The sequence below is a fragment of the Malus sylvestris genome, chromosome 5, assembly GCF_916048215.2.
Source record: "Malus sylvestris chromosome 5, drMalSylv7.2, whole genome shotgun sequence".
Taxonomy (NCBI): Eukaryota; Viridiplantae; Streptophyta; class Magnoliopsida; order Rosales; family Rosaceae; genus Malus; species Malus sylvestris.
The window spans coordinates 43,749,342-43,773,751 of NC_062264.1; the positions used below are offsets into that span (position 1 = coordinate 43,749,342).

At 35.5% G+C, this 24,410-nt stretch overlaps 2 protein-coding genes across 2 annotated transcripts; both read left to right on the forward strand.

Moving 5' to 3' along the window:
* Positions 1–5,406: 5,406 nt before the first annotated feature.
* On the forward strand, positions 5,407–7,745 carry LOC126622465 (polyphenol oxidase latent form, chloroplastic-like). Its single transcript, XM_050291256.1, has 2 exons — positions 5,407–6,175; positions 6,398–7,745. The coding sequence occupies exons 1-2, from the start codon at positions 5,419–5,421 to the stop codon at positions 7,441–7,443; spliced, it is 1,803 nt and encodes a 600-aa protein (XP_050147213.1). The 5' UTR covers positions 5,407–5,418; the 3' UTR covers positions 7,444–7,745.
* Positions 7,746–18,796: 11,051 nt separating this feature from the next.
* LOC126622464 (polyphenol oxidase latent form, chloroplastic) lies at positions 18,797–21,113 on the forward strand. The gene is made up of 2 exons (XM_050291255.1): positions 18,797–19,585; positions 19,808–21,113. Exons 1-2 carry the CDS (start codon positions 18,829–18,831, stop codon positions 20,851–20,853), a joined length of 1,803 nt encoding a protein of 600 aa, XP_050147212.1. The 5' UTR covers positions 18,797–18,828; the 3' UTR covers positions 20,854–21,113.
* The last annotated feature ends 3,297 nt before the right edge of the window (positions 21,114–24,410 follow it).

The window sequence follows — 24,410 nt, forward strand, 5'->3', positions numbered from 1 at the left end:
CTACATGTGAGGTCAAGGGACCCACCATCATCGCTAGTGGCTAAGAGGACCCACCCATCACGTGGCAATATAGTACGAGCCCGCTTCCTCGCTCTGATACTATGTAGAATTATCAGATAAACGGGCCAAAGACTCACTTCCAATAACACTGGTGTTGTCTTCAACTTGGAAATTACTACATGTACAATCTACCAAGTGTGGAGTTTTATCACAAAAAACCTCGGTATTGTTGGAGTAGTGTTAGGATATTTAAACTCTTTTTTTTTTTTAGAGATACAGTCGATGTGGGATATTTCAACGTCATCAAATGAATTGAAAAAGATCAATGATAAATAATTTAATAAATATGTGTAAGAGATAAAATTGAGTGTGTGAGTAACATTTTCCAATTTTAATTAAACTAGGTAGTTGTAAATGATAAATCAAGACACTTTCTTTTCTTTTCTCAGGCTCTCTTCTCCTCTTCTCATCCAAATCTATACGTGAAAATGGAATGGTCTTAAATTGTTGCCAACGTGACTGGTTTCCCATCCTATCGTCACAATTTAAATGCTATAATGGAGACTTCTACGGTTCTACCTTCCACATGTTGGTGTGATCTTCCCACTTGAATGCTGATATCGGCACTTCCTCATCCATACTTTGCAACAACTGTTACTTCAGTCGTTTTAATGAATGATTTTCGCATGTGTCTCAAATTATAATTTAAGGATTAAATGAAATGACGTAATATGTAAGGAGTTAAATATTGTTTCTATAAAATCATAAATATTGGAAAATTTGTAATTTTTACATTTTATCTTGTGCAATGTGAAATGAACTAGTATGATTTAAAGAAATAATTTTGTCACCTTCATCTACGTTATTAATATTTTGATACACTTAAAGTCACGGTAAATTACCATCACGCATATACCCGAGGAACACTGCAAACATCATTTTGTATCCTCAAAAAAAAAAAAATTATTGTATAAATTAGTCTGAGTCCAGTCGTCGTATTCGAGAAAAAAAATGAAATAAAAAATTGTACAGAAATAAAATAAATAAAGCGGCAATTAATATTATACGAAAGGTGAGACCCATGATACTTATGACTTTACCTAATAGCCTAATCCAGTCCAGCATGGATAAATAAATGCTGCATAGTTGGTCAGCCCAGCACTTATGACTTGCAGGCTTCACATACTAGATTAAAGATTATACCGCATACGGGGTTATCGCTTCGAGTTGATGGAGATGATATTGATGACTCCATACCTTACCATATCTTCTATAAATAATTCTGATCGGGAAAAAAGATGAGGTTTCATCATAAAATTAATTGGCAATATGAATAGTATTTCAACTACTTATAAGTACATGCAAGGTCTATTCTCTCATCAATGTGAGATTAATTCATTTTCAGCACACGCCCCTCATGTGTGATGAATTTTCAAGTCTAACACGTTGACAAATTTTCATGTCTAACGTATGGATAACACAACTCAAGTGACATGGAGTATGTGTGACTAATGGGCTTTAAACGTGGGACAACCTTACTCTATGATATCATGAAACAAGTTAAGGTTTTACCGAAAAACCAATTAGCAAGATGAAAAGTAGCTCAAATACTTATAAGCATGTGTGATGTCATTTCTCTTGTCAATGAGAGATTCATTATCAACAATATGTGAATCACAACTTTCATTAACATTAACTACCGGATTAAGGTCTCTAACAATTATTGTTAAAAATTAACTTGATTGGATGATTCAATATACTCGACGAGTGTCTAGGGCGGATGGAGCACAGGTCCAAAGAGCAGCTGGTACCCCTCTCACCCTTTTTATTTGAAACTTTTGGTATTAATCTTTGTTAAAGTATTTACAAAATTCCTAAGTGTCCCTCCTCTCATTTTTGTTTTATCTAAAACCATGTTAGAGTTGCATATATCCTTGTTAGTACGAATGAGTGCTTAGATTATTAATATAGCAAGTACAGAAATATAAGGGAAAAAGACTGACAAAATTAGGTTTTTGCAACAAATTTAACAAATCAACTTGATTTGTCGCGAAACAAAGGATTGAATTGTTTATGGTACTCTTAGTTAAATTTTCAGCTTTATCTCTTATAAACGTTAAATTTCTATCTTCTACCTTCACTTAGATAAAAAATACAAGTGAATACCCATTTCTTCATCAACATTTATTCAATACTATGGTTTATCATATTCAAGCTAAATACAAGACAACGAAACGAGGTTAAGAAGATTAAAACCACTTTAGGTCGTTAAGATGTATTTAATTATTATAATTAACTTGTACAAAACGCTTTTTTGTAACCTAATAGCTCTAGGTCTAGCACAGCTGCAACTACAAAGAGGTTTGATGCAAATGCACAAGCTTCCTTAAGTGTGTTAATTTTTGCTTATGACGTGTATGGTTAGACTGATCTCTAGAGCTATAAATGAGCCGAGTCCAACTAAATATTATTGTGCTTAAGCTCGTCTTGTTTAATTATTTTTTTTGAGCTCGATCTAGGCTTGACTTGCTTCTTATACGAGCCGAGCTCGAGCTTGCTTAAAAATTTCGAGTCTGATACTGATCAAACTGTTTCGAACAATTTCTTATCATAAGTTGCTTCGGTTGTAATTTTTTTTTTTTTTTTTTTTTGCAACTTACCAATGCATGTAAAAATAATATATGAAATATAATTAAACAAAGCAACACAGAATTTTCAAACACACTGCTTTAAGATAGAAAACATAAAACTTTTTTTTTCTTTCTTTTTTGATGGCTGAAACCCAATGAAAAGCTAAACCATCACTCCTATAGGGTCTTTCGATGTAAAAGAATACAGAGGACGTAATGTCGTAAAAACAGTCAAACTAAAATTTGTCAAAAGTCAAACTTAAAAAGTTTTGAAGTAGATACTATAGCACAAGAACAATCAACAATTCGGCAAATAAAACTTGTTTTTTTGGTCAATACGGCAAATAAAACTTTGACAGTATGAGCTATGGTTTTTTGGCAGCCTAGTCAGACTAAATTTATAAATAAAATTTTATAAGCTAAATAACATGAAAATTGAGGATTAGATTATTAGCTAAACATTGATAGACGTACTCATTTCTATTAATGACAGATCGTTTAGTTTGTAAATTTTATTTACAATTAATCTCTCTAGTTAACATTACCTTTTTTGAACTCTTATTTTACTATTTTTATTGATAGAAAAGCCCATTAACTAATCCTTTTCTAGGGTATAAAATAGGGAACTTTAACGAAAAACTTCCGCGGTAATGTTCATTTTAACGAAAAACTACATTTTTACACTAAAAAGTCAATCCTTGTACTATTCACCTTACCCTTTATTTTGTCGTTGTCGTTAAAACTCAAAATTTTCAAGTCATTTTCATTAGTTTCCTTATAAAATATCCTTTTTAGTTTTTTTATTTTTATTTTTGTTTTGTTAATTAAATTAGTGGGATTTGGACCTTCAAATATGTATTGAACAAGAGTTATATATTAGTTAAATGATCTAAGCCGAGGTCAAGCTTACTTCGAGCTGTTTCGTAAAAAAATTTGAGTTGTTCACGAACTTTACGAGCCAAACATACTATTATTTAAGCTTGGCTTGTGTTCTTAATCGAGTTGAACTAACTTGGCTTGATTCTTTTACGAGCCGAGCTTCAACAAGCAAAACACAAACAAGACTCTTTATGAGCTCGAACTATTTCGAGCGGACTTATAGTCCTATTGACCTCACCAAAATCGTGTATAAATTTTCCTTGTTCTGTTTCAATCAAGTTGCCATATTAATTTGTTACTTTTTTTTAAACAACAGTAACGGTGAGATGTTTTAATACGGCAAACATAATTGCGCAAAGAATAGAGAAATAGAAAACATGTCTTTTATGACAAACATTGACGCATCCAAAGGACTTTGGGGTAACCCATAAACATTACATATTTAACATAGCAAGTAATCAAATTGTTTGGAAGAAAAAAAAAATACAAGGAATTCTTCGGCATTTATAATTAACAATTCAGAGAAAGAAAAAAACTTCTTATTGTTAGTGATGGATTTCAAATGATCATAAAGTAAACATACGGTTTAGATTATAACATGTATAGTTAGATAATACCATATCATCATCTACTGATGAATGTTGACTCTTTACATGCAAGTAATTATACAAACAAGATCCTTTGTTAATAGTAATGCTATTCACACATAGAAATAATGATCATTCATATGCATGCATGCATGCATGTAGTTGCAGTACTGTTATAGACCTACCTGATGAATAACTGTATGAATTGGTCCAATAGAAATGAATATTATTGGGTCATAATTTCATTAAACGATTAATATTAGGAAGGCCACACTGGTACCACTCTGCTATCTCCAAGGAAGAATGCTTGGATGTGACGTGAAATCACAGTCATGGAACCTAATTCAATAATAAAATGTAATTGGACTAGACCCTAATTGTGGCTAACAAAAATGGACTAATATCGAGTTTTCCTAGAATATATTTGTTTGTGTAATTGGATTGACATGGTGGTTAGGTTTTTCTTTCAACCAACTTCATTCTATGTTTAAACTCTCACATGTCTTATTAGGCTTTTTACAGTAGGTTGGAAAAAAGTGAGTGTGAAACTAATATATCGAACTCATATAAGAATCATACTCCTACAATGAGCTAAAAAATGAGTGTGATATAAAAATATTAAACTCATGAGCCCAATATATCAAACTTGGTTTAATATACTATATTCATGAGTGTTATACTAACATATTAAACTCTCACTAATGGAATACAAGTATTATAGGTATCAAACTGAGATTATATATAACACTTACTCAAACTACGGTTGAAATCCTTAGTGTAGATAAGAACATCCTTTGCATTAAAAAATATTAATAAAATATCATGAGTTTCTTTGACTTGCTGTTTATAAAAGAAGTCGTGGTGACAAGTGGGTGGCTGATCGAAAAAGCTTTATATACATAAACTTTAGTCTACCTTCAGATCTATATGACATTTGTATTCGAATTTTTTAATTTCTTGAGGATTATTTTTTATGTAATGAGTTGGATGAATTGATCATGAAAACTCTTCTTAATTTGATGTATGAAAATATTTGGACTTCATTGCTCTTCTTAATTTGATGTCTTTATTTAATTAAGTACCTTGTCAGTTCATTTTAAAGAAAAATTATGCTCACTTTGGAGATGGTATAATAGATGTCAGCTCTATTAATTTTAAGTAGGAGATGATACGATACAGAATCCAAAAACCTGATCTCCCAACCATGACTCCTTTTTAAAAAATAATAAATATAAAAATAATCTAATTTTGCAGACTTTGGACCCACAGTTACCCGTTATAAAACAGGAGCTAACAGTTCAGAGCTGCACACCAGCAAAGCCATGGCTACTGCACCATCTCCCACTGGTTCTACCACCACAATGGGCACTTACTCTTCTCTGATTATCTCCACCAATTCCTACTCCGCGTTCCTCCCAAACAAATCCCAACTTTCCTTCTCTGGAAAAAGCAAGCACTACATTTCCCGTAGATCATCAATCTCATGCAAAGCCACAAACCCTAATAATAATGAGAAACAGAACCAACCAGAGCAATCATCTAATTTGTTGGGAAAGTTGGACAGGAGAAATGTCCTAATTGGCCTCGGCGGCCTCTACGGTGCCACCACCCTTGCCCAGAAACCATTGGCCTTCGCCACCCCGCTGGCCCCACCTGACCTAACCAAGTGCACACTGGCCGAAATCACCACCGGAGGTGAAACTGTGGCATGCTGTCCACCGGTCTCCACAAAGATCAAAACCTTCACTCCGGACCAGTCTATCCCACTGCGGACGAGGCCTGCCGCCCATCTGGTCACGGACGAGTACTTGGCCAAGTTCAAGAAAGCTCAAGCCCTCATGCGTGCCTTACCCGAAGACGACCCGCGTAGCATGGTTCAACAAGCCAAAGTTCACTGTGCTTACTGCAATGGTGCTTATCCACAAGTAGGGTTTCCGGACATTGACATCCAAGTCCATTTCTCCTGGCTTTTCTTTCCCTTCCACCGCATGTACTTGTATTTCTACGAGAGAATCCTTGGCAAGCTCATTGATGACCCAACTTTTGCTCTCCCATACTGGAATTGGGACTCTCCCGATGGTATGTTTATGTTGTCATGAACTTAAAATGTTAATGTTGTTACTTTATTAATGTTCGGTGCAGAGATAAATTGTTTACAACATACGTTTCTTTATAACAAACAACATAAACATATATATTGGTGAACATAATGTAGGAAATTATTAGATAAAATTAAAATGCATTATATTCAAAATACTTGCTGATGTACAATTTATCACAATACACTTGACCGATGTGCAGGCTTTCCAATTCCCGACATTTATACTGACACCACCTCCCCACTTTACGATCAGTACCGTCACGCCGGACACCAGCCCCCTGTGCTGGTGGACCTCAGCTACGGTGGAACCGATGATGACGTGGACGACCAGACAAGAATAGATGAGAATCTAGCCATCATGTACCGGCAAATGGTTTCCGGTGCCAAAACACCGGATCTATTTTTCGGCCACGAATACAGGGCAGGAGAAACAACGACAGGGAAATACGCTGGCACCATTGAGAACAATCCTCACAATAACATCCATCTTTGGTGCGGTGACCCGAACCAGCCCAACAAGGAGGACATGGGCAACTTCTACTCCGCCGGTCGGGATCCTCTGTTTTACGCCCACCATTGCAACGTGGACCGCATGTGGAACATTTGGAAAACCCTCGGAGGCAAGCGCAAGGACCCTACCGACTCCGATTGGCTCGATGCTGAGTTTCTGTTCTACGACGAAAACGCCGAGCTTGTGAGCTGTAAGGTTCGGGACAGCATCCATCCTGCGAAAGATCTTCGCTATACTTACGAGCCTGTTAGTGTTCCGTGGCTGTTCTCGAAGCCAACCGCTCGTAAGCCGAGGAACATAACCAAAGCCAAGGTGTTGGCTACTCAACTGACAACCAAGTTCCCTGCAACGTTTGACTCGAAGACGACAGTGGAGGTAGCGAGGCCAAAGCCGAGGAAAAGGACCAAGAAGGAGAAGAGCAACGAGGAGGAGGTGCTGATCATCAAGGATATCGAGTTTGAAAGCAACGAGGCTGTGAAGTTCGATGTGTTTATTAATGACGATGCTGAGTCGCTGAGTCGAAAGGACAAGTCAGAATTTGCCGGTAGTTTTGTGCACGTGCCGCATAACCAGAAGACTCGTACGAAGACGAAGACGAATCTGAAACTGGGGATCACGGACTTATTGGAGGATTTGGGTGTGGAGGATGATAGCAGTGTGCTGGTGACGTTGGTACCTAGGGTTTCCAACTCCCCAATCACCGTTGGTGGGTTTAAGATCGAGTATTCTTCTTGATCGTTTAATTAAGTATCCCGGCACCTGATTAATTAATTAAATAATGTCGGTATGTTAATGTGTTTCCAGAATCATGGCCTACGTTCATGCATGCATGCATGCGTTGTCCTTGTGTTATTAATGTGATGTGTACCAGTGATTTGGATCGGAAGCCATGCAATTGTATTTCCTGGCTTTTCCAAACACGTCGTACGAGTTTGTTTAATTAATATTCCACTGTGCTTACTTGCATGTGGAAATTCGTACGTAATTGTATTTGGTTCATCAATAAAATTTAAGGTCAATGTGTTTGAATATGTTTATATCTCTGAGTCTTTCTCTCATAATGTTACTCTTTTTCAAATGATGTGGCACATCAAATTTCACCTAAGATGGTATGAACACCTTAAGTGCGTCCCATCGTATTAGAGAGATGGTAAACATATGGTAAAAATAACATTGTTGAATAAGTTTACATTAGCTGGTATTAAGAGAGATATAGCGAGGAGCAATAAAACTGAATTTTCATTAACAAGATTGAACTGCTTACAAAGAGAAGAAGATCAAGTTTGTATTTATTTTGCAGATTAATAATTACATTAACATTCATTACAATCTCAACTCTCTCTAACAACTCAGCCTAACTGAACCCCTCCGTCACTTACACGTACAAGTTACAATCCCAACCACTGATCTCAACTCTTAATTATACCGAACATCCATCGATCGTTAATTGCAGCAGCCAAGCATGAGATTGTGGCAATGAGTTTGAAACAAGGGTGCATTGTGAACTCTTCAAAGCAATATTGTTGACAAAGTATTGGATGATTGAGGGTTGACCTAATCCACTATGCCACAATGAAGAGTTCACAGTTTATCCCAAATGAGGCGCTGCACCTTTAATTTATGGATTGCTGGTTTGGTACAACTAGAGGTTGGGAAATGGATAAAAGGCCATTACTAAAGCAAATAATTATAGCAATATGCTTCAATTTTTTATTTCTTTGCTCCTAATCTCTTATCTTGATTGTTGGTACCATAAAAGCCTATGCGCATCACTATAAATGCATATTACCTATTTCACTTGGAGTAGAATTTAATCTTAACTAGGTATGCTTGAGTGAAAATTTCTTTTAACAACATATATGTATGTAGGGATGTTACAATGTTATCAAAAAATAAACGGAAAATATGACTTTAGCCTTTGAAATTCAAGTTTCTTTACATAAAACCTGACATAGTCTTTTTACCTGAATAAAACCCAATGACTAGGCTCCACATAACCAAATTCATTAATTATATTTTCCTTTACACATTTTGCATATTTTAGATGCCTAAAACACCCCTAATTACAGTTTTAATATACATTAAATTATATGTATATTTGAAGGGAGGGATTAATGAAAAAAAATGCATTAATGTTTAAAATCAGTGCATATTAATATATCATAACAAATTGTATGTTAATGCTTCTGGAAAAAAAAAATCACTAATGTTATACTTTCCTTAAGATTTCGTAATTGTCTTTCAAATTTGCATAAAATTTGACAATTTTAATTTAATCTTGTCATTTTCTTACCCCAAATGAAAATCTGAAAGGGCACTATAAAATTTGTCCAATAATAATACATGCAAAATAATTTACTTATAAAGTTAAAGAAATGTTATTTGATTCAACAGAAATTTATCTATATTTTATATAATAATATAGGTGAATCATTGCACAAATATATATTAGGAATAAAATGTGCCCAATATATATATAATGCATGCAAATAATTCACCTACAAATAAAGGAAATTTGGTTAAAAATAATATATCTACTACTTTCAATTTTCCTTTTTTTTTTTACCAACATAATGTACCTACAATATAATTTACCTATTGTTTAATCAGATAAAAAAATAATGTATCTACTATTTCATTTTAATGGCGATAATTTGTCTTGGTTTTGTTTTTACAAAATAATTTAGGCACTATTTAACTTGACCAAAATAATGTAACTACTATTTTAATTTACCTACAAAATAAATTCTATTTGATTCAAAATTAATTTACTTATATTTTACATATATATATAGATAAATTATTTTTAACACGCATATATAATAACAAATAAAAAATGTCTAATGTATTGAATACTCTATGTAAAATAATTTACCTACAACATAAAGAATATTAATTGGTTTTTTTTTTTTATCAAACAATATTATTTGATCGAAAATAACTGATTATACAAAGGATTTTCTTTTTTCATATGAAAAATGTGCCCATAATTGTTTATGAATATGGATAAATTAGTATATATATATATACACACACACATGCATGTTACTAATATTTATGATACAAGAAAGGAAAATTTTCCATATGGGGTTAATTGCTAATCATAATTAGGGTGAGTAATAATATTTATTGACATAATAGGGGTTTTGTGGCATAAGTTGTAAATATGTTGTAATAATTGGTTACATATTTGTCTACATGGTAGTCTATTTGAATTTTGGGTTTTATTTGAATATTTACTATTAGGTAGGTTTTTATTTGGAAAATAGGAGTTTCAAAGACCTTTCTCTAAAGAACCCAAAAATAAATGAACTGTGTACCTGTATGTGTAGAGTAAATTTTCCATATGTATGCTTGTATTATATGCTGAATCATGATCACCACGAACCGTATTATATGCTATTCAAGCCCGGAAGCTTGGATTAAAGAGAAATACACCAGTCAGATTAAGCCAATTTATCAAACTTATAGTTCCAAACATAAACTGTAAGATTGACAAATTACTTCCTTGAGCAGTTGAGCTTCCTCGAGAACATAAGCTCAGCAATTTATCATGACACTGCATCACTGTTAAGATTTTCTCTTGGAACTACATACGGAATAGAACATACAAACCTGCAACGTTGGCATGATTTATGTATGCCAATTTTTTCCTTTTGCATCCCTGTTTAACATTGATCCTTTGTTCTCATTTATTTGATTTGATCCAAACGCCACAAATAAACATGAAAAGAAAAATAAATCATTTCCCTTATGAAATGCAATTTGAGGTAGGCTAGTCAGTTCTATTTCCATCCTAGCTAGCTCTTGTTAATAATCACAGCATTCCTACATAAGATTACTGAGAAATACTAATTAGCTAGGATATCGTGGAAATACTTCATCATGTGTTAAATAAGGGAGACAGTGAATCAATTAGAAATAGAACCACAGAGCAAAAGTAGCAGAAGATTGAGGAGGCCAACGGCCATGAAGAGGAGAGAGATGATACATTAAAGGAATGGCGATGTGTGTATGCAAATTAAGCTGATTAGGGTTTTAGTAGTCAGATTTATGCGGTACAATGCCAATATTACCCCGTTGAAGTACATTTAGTACACTTTCAAGACACGGTGGTACTGCAGTGCATGCAGTACGTACTCCTCTTTTTTAAGGAAATGCAGGAAATAGGAGTTGTTAAATTGTTGAATCACAAATAGGTAATTTCCAACCTGGAGAAATATGAAACGACCGGCTGGTCCTGAGTAATCTAGACAGCTGGGGACAAACTACTATTAATATCTGGGAAACAAAATATACTTAAGTTCGTTTTTCTCATATCCTCTAACCATGGTGTAGTGTTATCTCGTATAGAGTCGTGCCACATGTCTAAACACTAATCATAGTTAACTTTTACATTTAATTAGATATTATCACTACAAGAAAAATGGGCTAAGAACACAATTGATTTGTGCCCTTCTCATTTTCATTGAGCACAAATACATGATTGTGCTTTATAGGGTCCATTGAACACCCAAATATCTCAATTGTGCCCTCTAACTAAAAAGCACATTAGTTTATGTTGTGTATTTGTGCCTACTAAAGTTTGAACACAAAATTTTGTTTCCAGCTTGCATGTGTTCTTTTAATGTCAGAGATAGATATTATTTTATTAATTTACAAACAAACAATAAAAGGGTTTTGTGCCCTCTAATTTAATATATTTAAATAAATATTTTTTTTTATCCTTTACATTTACTTTTACTCTACTTAACGCCTCTCTCTCTCTCCACTCTCTCTCAAACTCTCCTTGTCCTCAGCCACCTTCCTTTCCCCCGCCTGTATCCTCTTTCTCCCCCTTCTTCTGCACACAACAACACCACCGTCCCCCGATCACCAACGACCGTCAAATTATACCTCTAGAAGACAAGAAACTTTAGCTTTGAGGAAGTGAATCATTCCATGGTGCAACAACTGGCAACGGTAGGTATCCTGCATTGACATTCATGACATTATTTTCGTTCCCGTGCTGCTTCTGATCCTACTGCCATCTACTTCTCTTAAAAGTTGGTTCCCAAAGCATCATCCTTAACAAAAATAGTAAAAAAGTGTTTATTAAGATTATTTTGCCACAGTTACGATAGTTTGGTGTATATCATACACTTCTACACACAAGTTGCAGTCTGCGATGCAGCTATTTAGCTTGCTTGCAATTGGACTTTTCTTTCAAGATAGATAGAAGTGTCTTTCGGGATCTGAAATTATGTTCAATATCCAATTGGTGGAGATATAAAAGTTGGATGTCATTTATTCAGGTTTTGTTGTTAGACACATATCGGTCTTGTTTTTAATCTCTATATTTATGCTGATTTCCAAAGAACATGGGGTTATCATGAGATTTATTCAAGTTTCTTGCTTGGGGGCATCTTCCTCGTCTCCCTCCAAATTCCTAAGGACTAAAGCTGCTGCAGAGAAAACTGTTTTAAGTGAATTGCCTGAGGTAGAGTTATTTCCTTTCCTTCTTGTATGTTGGCATGCTTATTTAAGGAGCAATGTCTAACATTCACTTTCATCAATAGGCCACCATTTTGAGATCTGTTGTGATGGTTGGTGCTGTGGATCAGATTTTGAATCGCTGGGCCTTTTTTGCGAAAAAAATATGGCTTTCTTTCGCTTGTTGGGGATGGATCTACTAAATATGTCTTCAATCTATCAATTGAATGCCAATTTGTTTTAATTTTTCAAATTTTGTAATTTAGCAACGTTGCTCATGGACATATCTTTTTCTGAACCTTCATTGAAAGCTATTTACTTCCTTAAGTTTCTCACTGAAAGCTGTAACCTATCTTCTAACTTTTTTATTTTCCTTTTTCTTATTACTTACAGATGTCCGACATGACGAAAGGCAGGAAAAATATGTCAGCCTCCTTTGCTTTGTTCCTATAATTTTTTGGAACAAGTATTCTTTTCACAAGTATTTTTGTTGCCCAACTAGAGCAGCTATGATAGTCACTTTGATTTGTTTTGCTGATATGAATTTACAACACATGAGAAATCTTCGATAAGTTTGCATTTGGAGGAACTGGAAGATCCAGAAAAATTTGCAGAAGAGGGGGGCAAGGTCATCATGGGCCAGGAATATGTTCTCGATTGCATGAGTTTAAAGCTAAATGAACTCATGCATGGCATGCCGATGATCGTGTTACACCCTGAAATTATCAATAAAAGTACTTTTTAATTGATAATTCAGTTTAACCAATTAATCTTACCTGGAGAGAGTTTGTAATAGAAGAAAACATTAAGCATCAAACCTAGAAGACTACTTGTTGTAGATTTTTCTTTTTTATTTGGACATCTTGTATGTACATTTTCATATATTTTATAATTAAATACTTTTTCTTGGTTTATTAATTATTGTTTAGAATTTAATTATAATATTTATTAAAAAGTAAATAAAAAAAATTTTGCAAAAAAAAAAGGGTTTGCGCAATGAAGAAGTAACATATATCTTGCGCGACGTAGGGCTGCGTCGCGCAAAGTAAGTTTACGCGACGAAGACGTAACATACATCGCACAAAGTAGGTTTGTGCGACACAGGTTACTTCTTCGTCGTGCAAACCTTTCTGTCACTGCCTTGCCGCAACGGTTGGCGCGCGATGAAGGTTCGTTGCACTAATGTTTGCGCAACGGTTTTTTGACTTTGCGCGATGAAGGACTTGCATCGCGCAAAGTGTTTTTTTTACTAGTGCTGCTTAGAAACCTGCTTTTTCTGCTTTGTTTTCTGTCTGGTTCTAGTTCGGTTATTCAACTTTTAGTTGGGAGTGCAAGATTTGTTTTTAAATTATTAAATTGGGACAAAAAAAATATTTTGTGTTGCTTTCTTCCTTGTCTGATAATACCACTTCCTCTTCATTTCCCTTTTTCTTCGTGTTGTGTTGGTCTTTCAGTGTTATAGGTTCTCTGCAGAAATCAAACTGTATGCAATTTGCCCCCTTTTTTTCATTGCCCTATTATTTGTTGTTGTGCTGACCCTGTGAATCAAATACTCAGTTTTTTTATCCCTCTAAAATACATTATATGTCTGGTTTTTGTTCATTCACATATGAATGATATGATGCACTATGAATCATTTCCTGACATATATGTTGAGATGTGTTATTTTTGGTAGGAAATTATGGTTGCTGTTGTTAGAAATAGATTTAATTTTTCTGTTTGGTTTGATTATAGCTTATGTCTTTGAACAAGCATGCTTTTAAAGTTGCTATAAAGTGTTTCTCATCGTAAACATGATCAGCAACATTGGCTTTCAATGCGTTTTGCATGATAAAAACAACAAATATTTGAAAACAAAATTGTCGGCAAAAAAAAAATGAAAAATCACAAGAGATGAAAATCCATGGTTCTAGGCTTTTTGTTTTTTGTTTTTTTTTTCAATTTTTGTCATTAGAGTTTGGGTGGAGTGTGACTGTGTGAGAGTGGAGATGGGAAAGGGAATAATTAAAGGGTAATGAGGGGTGGGATTGGGGCCGCGAGGATCAGCTCGAGATATGAACGGATATAGAGTGGGAGAAGAAAACCCAAAAAAAAGGCAATCAATTTAATTTAGATTTAGATTTTCAATTAAAAATATATGAAATTTGAAAACTTAATTAGGCAAGTCCAACTCATAGGCCACTTAAAATCGTAGTAAATTTCGGTGTAAAATTATGTTAAGAGTAACGTTACTCAATTTTAACGTAACCATATTTCTAGAAAAAAAAAAAAAACACGAAATGATGAACGAAATGTCGACATTAAACCACATGTTAGATTCTGCAGATGAGCTAGACATCGAAGTGATTGGGTTCATACTAGTACAACCCTGCCAGGCTTTCATGATAAAACGACAGCGAAGAGAAGTCTTTTCCTTTTACCGTTTATATGGTGTGTCCAAAACGTACAGATAAAGGTGAGAGTGGTACTGGTGAAAGCGCCAACGCGGAAAAGGAATAAGATACTGTACGAGAATATTGTCGAGTTACTAATTCACTGAGCCAGTAACACAAGAAATTTTAATTGTGATAGAACACGGATGGTACATCACGTGTTTTTATGTAAGTAGTAAAAAATTATATTTTTTAAGTTATTAACTTTTTGATACACATATTCTACTATTTATGTAATAACACGTGATGTGTCATCCCGTGTGACGATCACACTGAAAAATCTCTCTAGTAAGACATAATTACTTGTAATTAATTTGTTATTAGCCACAATAATACAAGATTGTTGACTTATTTTAAATTAAGTACCAGCAAAACCCTCAACTCAACTATTTCGACTGACAAAAGTGTCCTGGATTGTTCTGTGGTCCTTCACCTGATAGTTACTAACTACCACCATTCTTCATCCTTGTGACGACCAGCTGGTCTGCGTATCAGAGTGGATCAAATACTTTAGAAAAATGTTTGAAAATGATATATTTAGACTATAATTGCATGTGATTTAGTATCTCCTCCCTTAATGAAACAATTTCGAATCTCCCCCTCCCTTTAGTATTAATAATTTTTAAAAGAAGTTTTTGAACTTTAATTCTTAAAGAATATTAAAATTTAATAAAAATCTGGCATTAGATTACACATTGATTTTAGTCCCTTAATATGTACTTAATTCAAATTTATATTATATTTATGTTTCAATATTTGATGGATATCTTATTTAATGTCTTCATATTAATTTTAAATTTATTATTATACACATTTTAATTTATTAGTTTGTCTAGCTTCTTCTAATTAGTGTAATTAAACATCCGTACCGTAATATATTTTATTGAAATGTCCGTACCTAAAAATATTATAATGAATTAGTGACACATAAGAAAATATGCAAAAACATAAGTATATCGAAAAGTTTGTATCTAAACATATTATACTAAACTAGTATACTGAAATGTCTATACCTAAATATATTATACTAAATTAGTATACCAAAATGTCCGCACCTATACAAATTATACTAAACTAGTGTACCGAAATGTCCGTACCCAAATATATTGTAATAAATTAGTGGCACATAAGAAAATACGCAAAAACATAAAATGTACCGGAAAGTCTCTACCAAAATATTTTCTTATATAAGATACTTACCATAAATTGGTGATGCAAAATATCAATAAATAAAAGCTAATTCATTTGAATTCAAATGAGTATTAAAATTTACAATATTTTTATAAAGTTTAATTCATTGACACCATAAAACTATAACTTAAAAAAAAAAAAAAAGACCTTGAATGCATATGACATTAAATAGAGTCTAGAGACTAAAATTAAATTTTAATTTTGTATAAGATATTTTTCTAAACTTCATAAAGGAGTGAAGTATATAAGGTCATCTCCAACCGAATGGTTAAGAGGGCCAGATGGCAAAAAATAGCCCTAAAACCGTCTCCAACCGAGGGCTAGGCCAGAGGGCTCGAGAATCTGGGAGGGCCCCACGGAATTTCAAAGGGCCAAAGGGCCAAAGGGCTGGCTATTTTTTTTTATAGTTTTGTTATTCCTGTCGATTATAACCGACAGGATTTAAAAAAAAAATCAAATGAAACGGCTACTAGCCGTTACATTTGATTTGATTTTTTTTTTTACATTATTATTATTTTTTTTTTATTTACAAAAATTTTCATACAACTTCTATTTTTTCCTATAACTTCTATTTCACAAAATTTGGTTCAGATTTTTTTTAAATTCCATTTTTTTCCTATAACTTCTATTTCACAAAATTTGTTTCATATTTTTTTTTCCTATAACTTCTATTTCACAAAATTTATTTCATATTTTTTTTAAATTCCATTTTTTTCCTATAACTTCTATTTCACAAAATTTGTTTCATATTTTTTTTTCCTATAACTTCTATTTCACAAAATTTATTTCATATTTTTTTTAAATTCCATTTTTTTCCTATAACTTCTATTTCACAAAATTTATTTCATATTGTTTTTTAAATTCCATTTTTTTCCTATAACTTCTATTTCACAAAATTTGTTTCATATATATTTTTTAATTCCATTTTTTTCCTATAACTTCTATTTCACAAAATTTGTTTCATATTTTTTTTAAATTCTTTTTTTTTCCTATAACTTCCTAAGTCATTATACAACATTAAATTAAATTAAGTAAACAACATTAAACAATATGAAACAACATTAAATAACATTAACCAACATAAAAATTATACAACATGAAACTTAAACAACATTTTAGTTGTAGTTTTTAAATAATAAATTATGTCTGGCCCTATGGCCCTTTGGCCCTCGGTTGGAGACGATTTTTTGTGACAGGGCTAAAACAAGCCCTCTGGCCCTTTGGCCCTTGGTTGGAGATGGAGGCAAATATGACCCTGTATTGTTCATTAAAATATTAATATCTTGGGAAATCTTAGATGGCCAGAGGGCTAAAACGAGCCCTCTGGCCATCCCTCGGGTGTAGAAAAAATCACGGAGTATACCTGCCCATTGGGTTCGTTTAGTGTTAGAATCGGATAATCCACTGTATGATGTATCAAAAGTAGAAGTAAAAAATGTATAAAAAATATTGTGCTCAACTTGAAAGTAAAAAATGAATTCTTATTTCGATCATTTCTTTCCATATCTAATTCTCTCAAAATAAAAGCTCATTACTTCTACGTACCTTGAATATGCCATGAATACCCTCTGCCTTGCTCACAGATGTGAATTACATAATCGGGATAGCTAGGGCATATTTCTAAAATTCCACGCAGGATTAAACACTAGACCAAAACCACTTAAAAATCTCTCTGTGGATTCGAATGCAAATTGTGAGATTGGTACCTAATAACTACAGCACAAAAGGGTAATGGGTCAACGTAACCTTGGTGTCGATACTTAATTAATCCAGACAATCAAGTTTTGTCATACTTAATACTTTTTTCATAACAATAGTAATGCTGCAGATATTCCAATTCGAACGAACACTGATATTCTTGAGACCATGATCGTGCCCATAATCTATTTTCTTTCTGTTTGTCTTCACAAAAATTATGATGCTTCTATTTTCTATCACAACTTACCAATGATACTCAAAGTTCTCTTACTGAGCAGTCCATAGAAGATAAAATAAAATGAGCAATTAGTCTAAGTAGCAAGGTGAAAATGGATAAGAACATTCGGATAGATATAAAGAGGAAAAGCTCTACCTTTACCAAGGCAAGAATATTGCCAGCTGCATATCATACTCAGGCGAACAATCAAATCAATAGTTGGTTTTTTTTTTTTAATTAATTAGTTTATTTATTTATTTTAACATCTTCAGTCTTTGTATAGTGGTTTAGCTATACCGAGAAGATGAAGATTGGAGAAGAGAAAGATCTCCAAGAATCAAGAAGAAAACGATTCAAGATCAAAGATCAGAGATTGAGAGCGGAAGCAACCAAGATCGAAGAATTTTACCGAGCAATTAGCTATACCGGCAAAGGTACCATGTAAACCTAACCAGAATTACAGAGAAGAGATAGAGAGGAGAGATTATTCAGTGTGACTGTCACACGAAGTGGTATACCACATGTCCCTATATAAATGGTGGGTTATGTGTGTTAAAAGGTTAACAACTTAAAAATTAAAATTTTCCACCACTTGCATAAAAACAAGTGGTGTACTATCTGTATTCCCGTCACAATTAAAAATTTCGAGAGAGAGAGAGAGAGAGAGAGAGAGAGAGAGAGAGAGAGATATACATAACGAAATAGAGAGAGCGCTTAGCTTTGGGAGAAAAATGAGTGATTAATGATGATTCACAATACAATGGTTCAGTCTCCCTTATATACTATATATAGTTATAGAAAATTATTAAGGAAAACTAATGAAAAAGGTTTGAGAACTTTGAGTTTTAACGATAAGGACAAAATAAAGGGTAAAATGAATAGTACCAAGTTTGACATTTTAGTGTAAAAATGTGGTTTTTCGTTAAAGTAAACAGTACCGCTTAAAACTCCCAAATTATTAACCAAGTAATCTCATAACTATCTATTAAAACAAACTCACTGATCTATTGACAAGTGGCAGCTTATAAAACCATTGGATTATTATCCTTAACATTTTGGCCATTATAAACATGAGCAAACACGTCAAACAATTGACACAAGCAAAACCATATGGCTTCTGCATCCTCTCCCGCTACTGCTACCACCACCACCATGGGCACTTACTCTTCTCTGATCATCTCCACCAATTCCTTCTCTGCCTTCCTCCCAAACAAATCCCAACTTTCCTTCTCTGGAAAAAGCAAGCACTACATTGCACGTAGATCATCAATCTCTTGCAAAGCCACAAACCCTAATTATAATAATGAGCAAGATCAACAACAATCTTCTAATTTGTTGGGAAAATTGGACAGGAGAAATGTCCTAATTGGCCTGGGCGGCCTCTACGGGGCCACCACCCTCGCCCCAAAGCCGTTGGCCTTTGCCAACCCGCTGGCTCCACCGGACCTAACCAAATGTAAGCCGGCCGAAATCACCACCGGAGGTGAAACTGTGGAATGCTGTCCACCGGTCTCCACAAAGATCAAAACCTTCACTCCGGATCGGTCTATCCCACTGCGGACGAGGCCTGCCGCCCATTTGGTCACGGACGAGTACTTGGCCAAGTTCAAGAAAGCTCAAGCCCTCATGCGTGCCTTACCCGAAGACGACCCGCGTAGCATGGTTCAACAAGCTAAAGTTCACTGTGCCTACTGCAATGGTGCTTATCCACAAGTAGGGTTTCCGGACATTGACATCCAAATCCACTTCTCCTGGCTTTTCTTTCCTTTCCACCGCATGTACTTGTATTTCTACGAGAGAATCCTTGGCAAGCTCATTGATGACCCAACTTTCGCTCTCCCATACTGGAATTGGGACTCTCCTGACGGTATGTTAATAATTTGTGCTGCAGAGCTAAAATTTCACAACATAAATATGTTTCTTTAATGGACCACCCTTTTTTTATTATTTTTTGTTTTTTGACAAACAACGTATATAAACATATATCTTTGGCCATGATGTAGCTAGCAAATGATTAGATAAAATCTAACTGCATTATATTCAAGATGTATGTGTACAATATGTCATAATATACTTGTCCGTTGTGCAGGTTTTCCAATTCCCGACATTTACACAGATACAACTTCCCCACTCTATGATCAGTACCGAAACGCCGACCACCAGCCCCCCGTGCTGGTGGATCTCAGCTACGGTGGAACCGATGATGACGTGGACGACCAGACAAGAATAGATGAGAATCTAGCCATCATGTACCGGCAAATGGTTTCCGGTGCCAAAACTCCCCATCTATTTTTCGGCCATGAGTACAGGGCAGGAGACACAACAACAGGGACTTACGCCGGCACCATTGAGAACAGTCCTCATAATAACATCCATCTCTGGTGCGGTGACCCGAACCAGACCCACCACGAAGACATGGGTAACTTCTACTCCGCCGGTCGGGATCCGCTGTTTTACGCCCACCATTGCAACGTGGACCGCATGTGGAACGTTTGGAAAACCCTCGGAGGCAAGCGCAAGGACCCCACCGACACTGATTGGCTTGACGCTGAGTTTCTGTTCTACGATGAAAACGCCGAGCTTGTGAGCTGTAAAGTTCGGGACAGCCTCAAACCTGAGAAAGATCTTCGTTATACTTACGAGCCTGTTAGTGTTCCGTGGCTGTTCACCAAGCCAACCGCTCGTAAGCCAAAGAGCAAGACAAAAGCCAAGGTGGCGGCTACCCAGCTGACGACAAAGTTCCCGGCCACGTTTGATTCGAAGACGACGGTGGAGGTGGCGAGGCCGAAGCCGCGGAAGAGGACCAAGAAGGAGAAGATCGACGAGGAGGAGGTGCTGATCATCAAGGACATCGAGTTCGAGAGCAACGAGGCGGTGAAGTTCGATGTGTTTATTAATGATGATGCTGAGTCGCTCAGTAGGAAGGACAAATCCGAGTTTGCTGGGAGTTTTGTGCACGTGCCGCATAACCAGAAGACTGGGACGAAGAAAAAGACGAACTTAAAACTGGGGATCACGGACTTGTTGGAGGATTTGGGTGTGGAGGATGATAGCAGTGTGCTGGTGACGTTGGTGCCTAGGGTTTCGAACTCGCCTATCACCATTGGTGGGTTTAAGATCGAGTATTCTTCTTGATCAAAAAGTATGGTTAAGTAATTAAATAATTTCATAGTGGAATGGCCTGCTTTCATGCATGCCCTTGTGTTTAGTTAATGCGATGTGTACCAGTGCATAATTTGGATCAGAAGCCATGCAATTGTTATGCTGGCTTTTCCAAATTTTTAAACGTCCGAGTTTGGGGGATTAATATTCCATTGTTTAATTGTATGTGGAAATGTATCCGTAATTTTACTTGGTTCATCAATAAAATGTATCAATGTGCTTGAATATGTTTATATCTCTATCTTTTGTTGGAGATGGCCATTGGCCGCATTAAAAGTGTATCTCTACCTTAATAATGCTGAAATTGGAGCATCACTTAAAAGTATTGTAAGCATATGAGTATGAGATAGAGAAGTTTTATGACCAGCTATAGGTGTTCAATTAGATAGAAAAGTCTTGTTAATAAAAGGAATGCTAATCCCTCTTAAAGAGGGATTTTGTACAGCATTGAGATCAGAACAAGGAAACAGGCATTTGTTTCCTATATGTATTTTGATAGGGAATCCTAATCAGTTATGGTAAAGATTATATGTATATATATAGTGGCCTCTCTTCTCACAGAGATATGCTCAGATTTTGGACTTAATCCTATTTGTAAGTCGAGCTCTTGATAATCTGCGAGAGAAGAGAAGGCACACTGAAAGCTTGCTGCTATGGCTTCGGGTTCTGCAACAGATGTAGGTATGTTCTTTTTGCTGTTTTTCTCATATACATAAACTGAATATTTCTCTCTAAGTTGTAGTTCATGTTTTGGTCTTGGTGATTATGATTGTGGATCTTACAAGTATATCTCTACCTTAATAGTATTAGTATTTCACGAAATTTAAGGCTAAATGTTGGTGGCCACTGGCCTCAATTTAAGTAATATGCTCCTTTTTGTGTGTGTGCGCGAATAAGAACTATGCTTCGTGAGCAATAGTGTATGCTCATGTGACCAGTCTATTCATGCAAATTGCAATATATTCAGTACTCAATAGTGAATAGCTATATCGCCCGCCCCTGTTTGAAAAATCAAAGGGATAAAATCTTGGCAGCCACTAGCTAGCTAGTGTAGAAACTAGGCCCACTACATCTTTTTTTTTTTTTGGTCAAAGGGAATTTTTATAACAAAGTTCAGAAGGACAAATTACAAAGACTCCGCAAGTAAAAGCGAGAAATAAAAACAGCCCAAAAAAAAAGACGGTACAGACAGGACGCCACATATGCACACAATGCATGAGTAAAGGTTCCTATCTATACCAAAAGCAAAAAAAAAAAAAATTACATAGAATTCCAAAAGCCAAGGTCCAATCGTAGAGGCCTAAAAGTGGCCACACAAAATAACCTAAAAATCCTAAACAAATCTTCGCCCACCACGTACGCGGCCGAATTGGTGAAGACACTGTCGCAAGGTGCACGGCTCGAACCCATCGTAGTCACTATGTTGGGGAAAAAGTGCCAAATCTTAAGATCTAAAGAAACCACAGCAATACCGAACACCACATTTCTAGCCCTCAGCCGATACCAAACACACAAAGGGCATCTAAATGCCCAAAACCAAGCTGTAACCAAAAAGGTCAAGTGGTGTAAACACCATTATGAAGAGATACCAAACCTTTGTAGGGGTGACAACATATAGTTGTCTTTAACCGGAGAGAAGCACGAAAGAAGCAGCAAGCAAGTGGTGAGGTGAGATCCACCAAATTTGGAATTTGATTCGAAGTTTTGCAAGATCTTGAGCACAGGGCCCCAAATCGCCCAAAAGCTCCAAATCAAAATACCATGATTCATGGGCAAATGACCTGGAGATAATACTCCATCCACACCACCCGTAGATGGTGGGTTGCTCCACCGTTCCATGGAGGGAAACGGGGCCACCGCAAGTGCGGGGAAAGACAAAAGGCCCTTAGATGGTGCTCCATCCACTCCTTCAGAAAAAAAGTGTGGCGATCCCCAAGTTAAGGACGAATAAGGAGGCCATCACAGGAGCCGAGTAAGAAGGGAAGGATCGAGAGGAGGAGGAGGGGAAAACAAGCTTGAAAAGTTAGCTGCCACCGACCCCGAGCAAAAGCCAGAGTTGAATACTTATACAGTAGAAGGGAAACTCCGAGCAAACTTTGCTACTAAAAGCACAAATTTCAAACCTATTTAAGCCATCCACACTGTCAATTGTGGATCTTTTGGTCCATGACTTAATCTCATTTATGGATCAGGGGACACACATATACTGACATCTTTTTTATGGGATTATTTCATCACATTTTCAACGATCTGAACCGTCTATCTTTTAAATTTTTTTCTCAAATATTATGTTTACCAAAAATCACTAAAATCTAAAATCATATGATCGTTAGATCAAATGATACTCATTATAGAGTTTCTTTGCAAAATCGGATCGGCCTATTTTCTTCACTACAAATGAATATTTTAATGATTTTAAACTTTTCTAATTTTTTGCAAAGATGATCATTTATGAATGATGGATTGAAACATAACCTAAGTGGATTATAAAATTGAAAGAAATGGTGGATTGAAACATAACCTATGAGTTTGTAATTCTTATGAACCGAGTGAAAGATGAGGGAATAAAACAGTACATGTACTAGTACATAAATAACTGCCTATGCTTACGTGGCAATCCTACCCAACCTTATCACTCCAGCTCATTACAACATGGAAAGCTTATCTAACATCAACCAATCTTATAATGACATCTGTAATTTCAGTTATTTTGGTTATTAATTCCGAGTTAACTAAAGGGCAGCAGTATTATTCTTTGTCAACCATAAAGGGCCGCCAACGTGTGCATGCACGGTATGCATCATGCGTAGAAAAGTATAACCCAAATCCATTATAAGAGCAAATTCCAGTTCAACTATACAGAGATAAGTAACCGTGGCTTCTATGTCACCTCCACTAGTCACCACCACCACAAATATCATCCCCACAACTTCTCTCTCTCCTTTTTCCCAAAAGAATCACCACATTCCCTTATTTGGAAACCTTAGGCATTCAAATTTACGTGACGTCTCATGCAAAGCCTCAAACTGTTAACGTGAGTGGTATTAAAAAGGGTATGTAAATATATTGTAAATATTAAAATCTTTTATTAAGAATGATAGTTGTGTGTCCTTTATTATTTCCTTATATAATAAGAATTGTATCTTGTATATATTGATTATTATGCAATACAATATAAATTGAACCGTAAAATTCAATTTGACATCAGAGCCAAGCGTAACCCTAAAATATATTCCCACCGTGCCGCTGCTACAGTAAAGAAAACCCCTGCACGTCTGTGATCTCTGCTGCGTTTCTGCAGCAAGTGCTGGCTGCTGTGTTGCTTTTGTAGGAGACAAGGACCACTGTGATCTCTACCGCGTTTCTGCAGCAAGTCCAGGCTGCTGCGTTGCTTTTGTAGGAGACAAGGACCACTTCGGTTTTCAGTGGTTGTCGCTGCATCCCTGCAGCAAAACTGTGTGCTTTCTGCTTCGTACCTTGTGCGTGGTGTGTATTGTGATTAATGGCGAGTGATAAAGGAGTAGTGACCA

What these genes read in the sequence shown, in the direction of transcription:
- LOC126622465 (XM_050291256.1), top strand. Translation starts at nt 5,419, where the DNA reads ATGGCTACTGCACCATCTCCCACTGGTTCTACCACCACAATGGGCACT. An exon ending in GAATTGGGACTCTCCCGATG is followed by an intron (nt 6,176 to 6,397) that starts GTATGTTTATGT and finishes ACCGATGTGCAG; the next exon opens with GCTTTCCAATTCCCGACATT.
- LOC126622464 (XM_050291255.1), top strand. Translation starts at nt 18,829, where the DNA reads ATGGCTTCTGCATCCTCTCCCGCTACTGCTACCACCACCACCATGGGC. An exon ending in GAATTGGGACTCTCCTGACG is followed by an intron (nt 19,586 to 19,807) that starts GTATGTTAATAA and finishes TCCGTTGTGCAG; the next exon opens with GTTTTCCAATTCCCGACATT.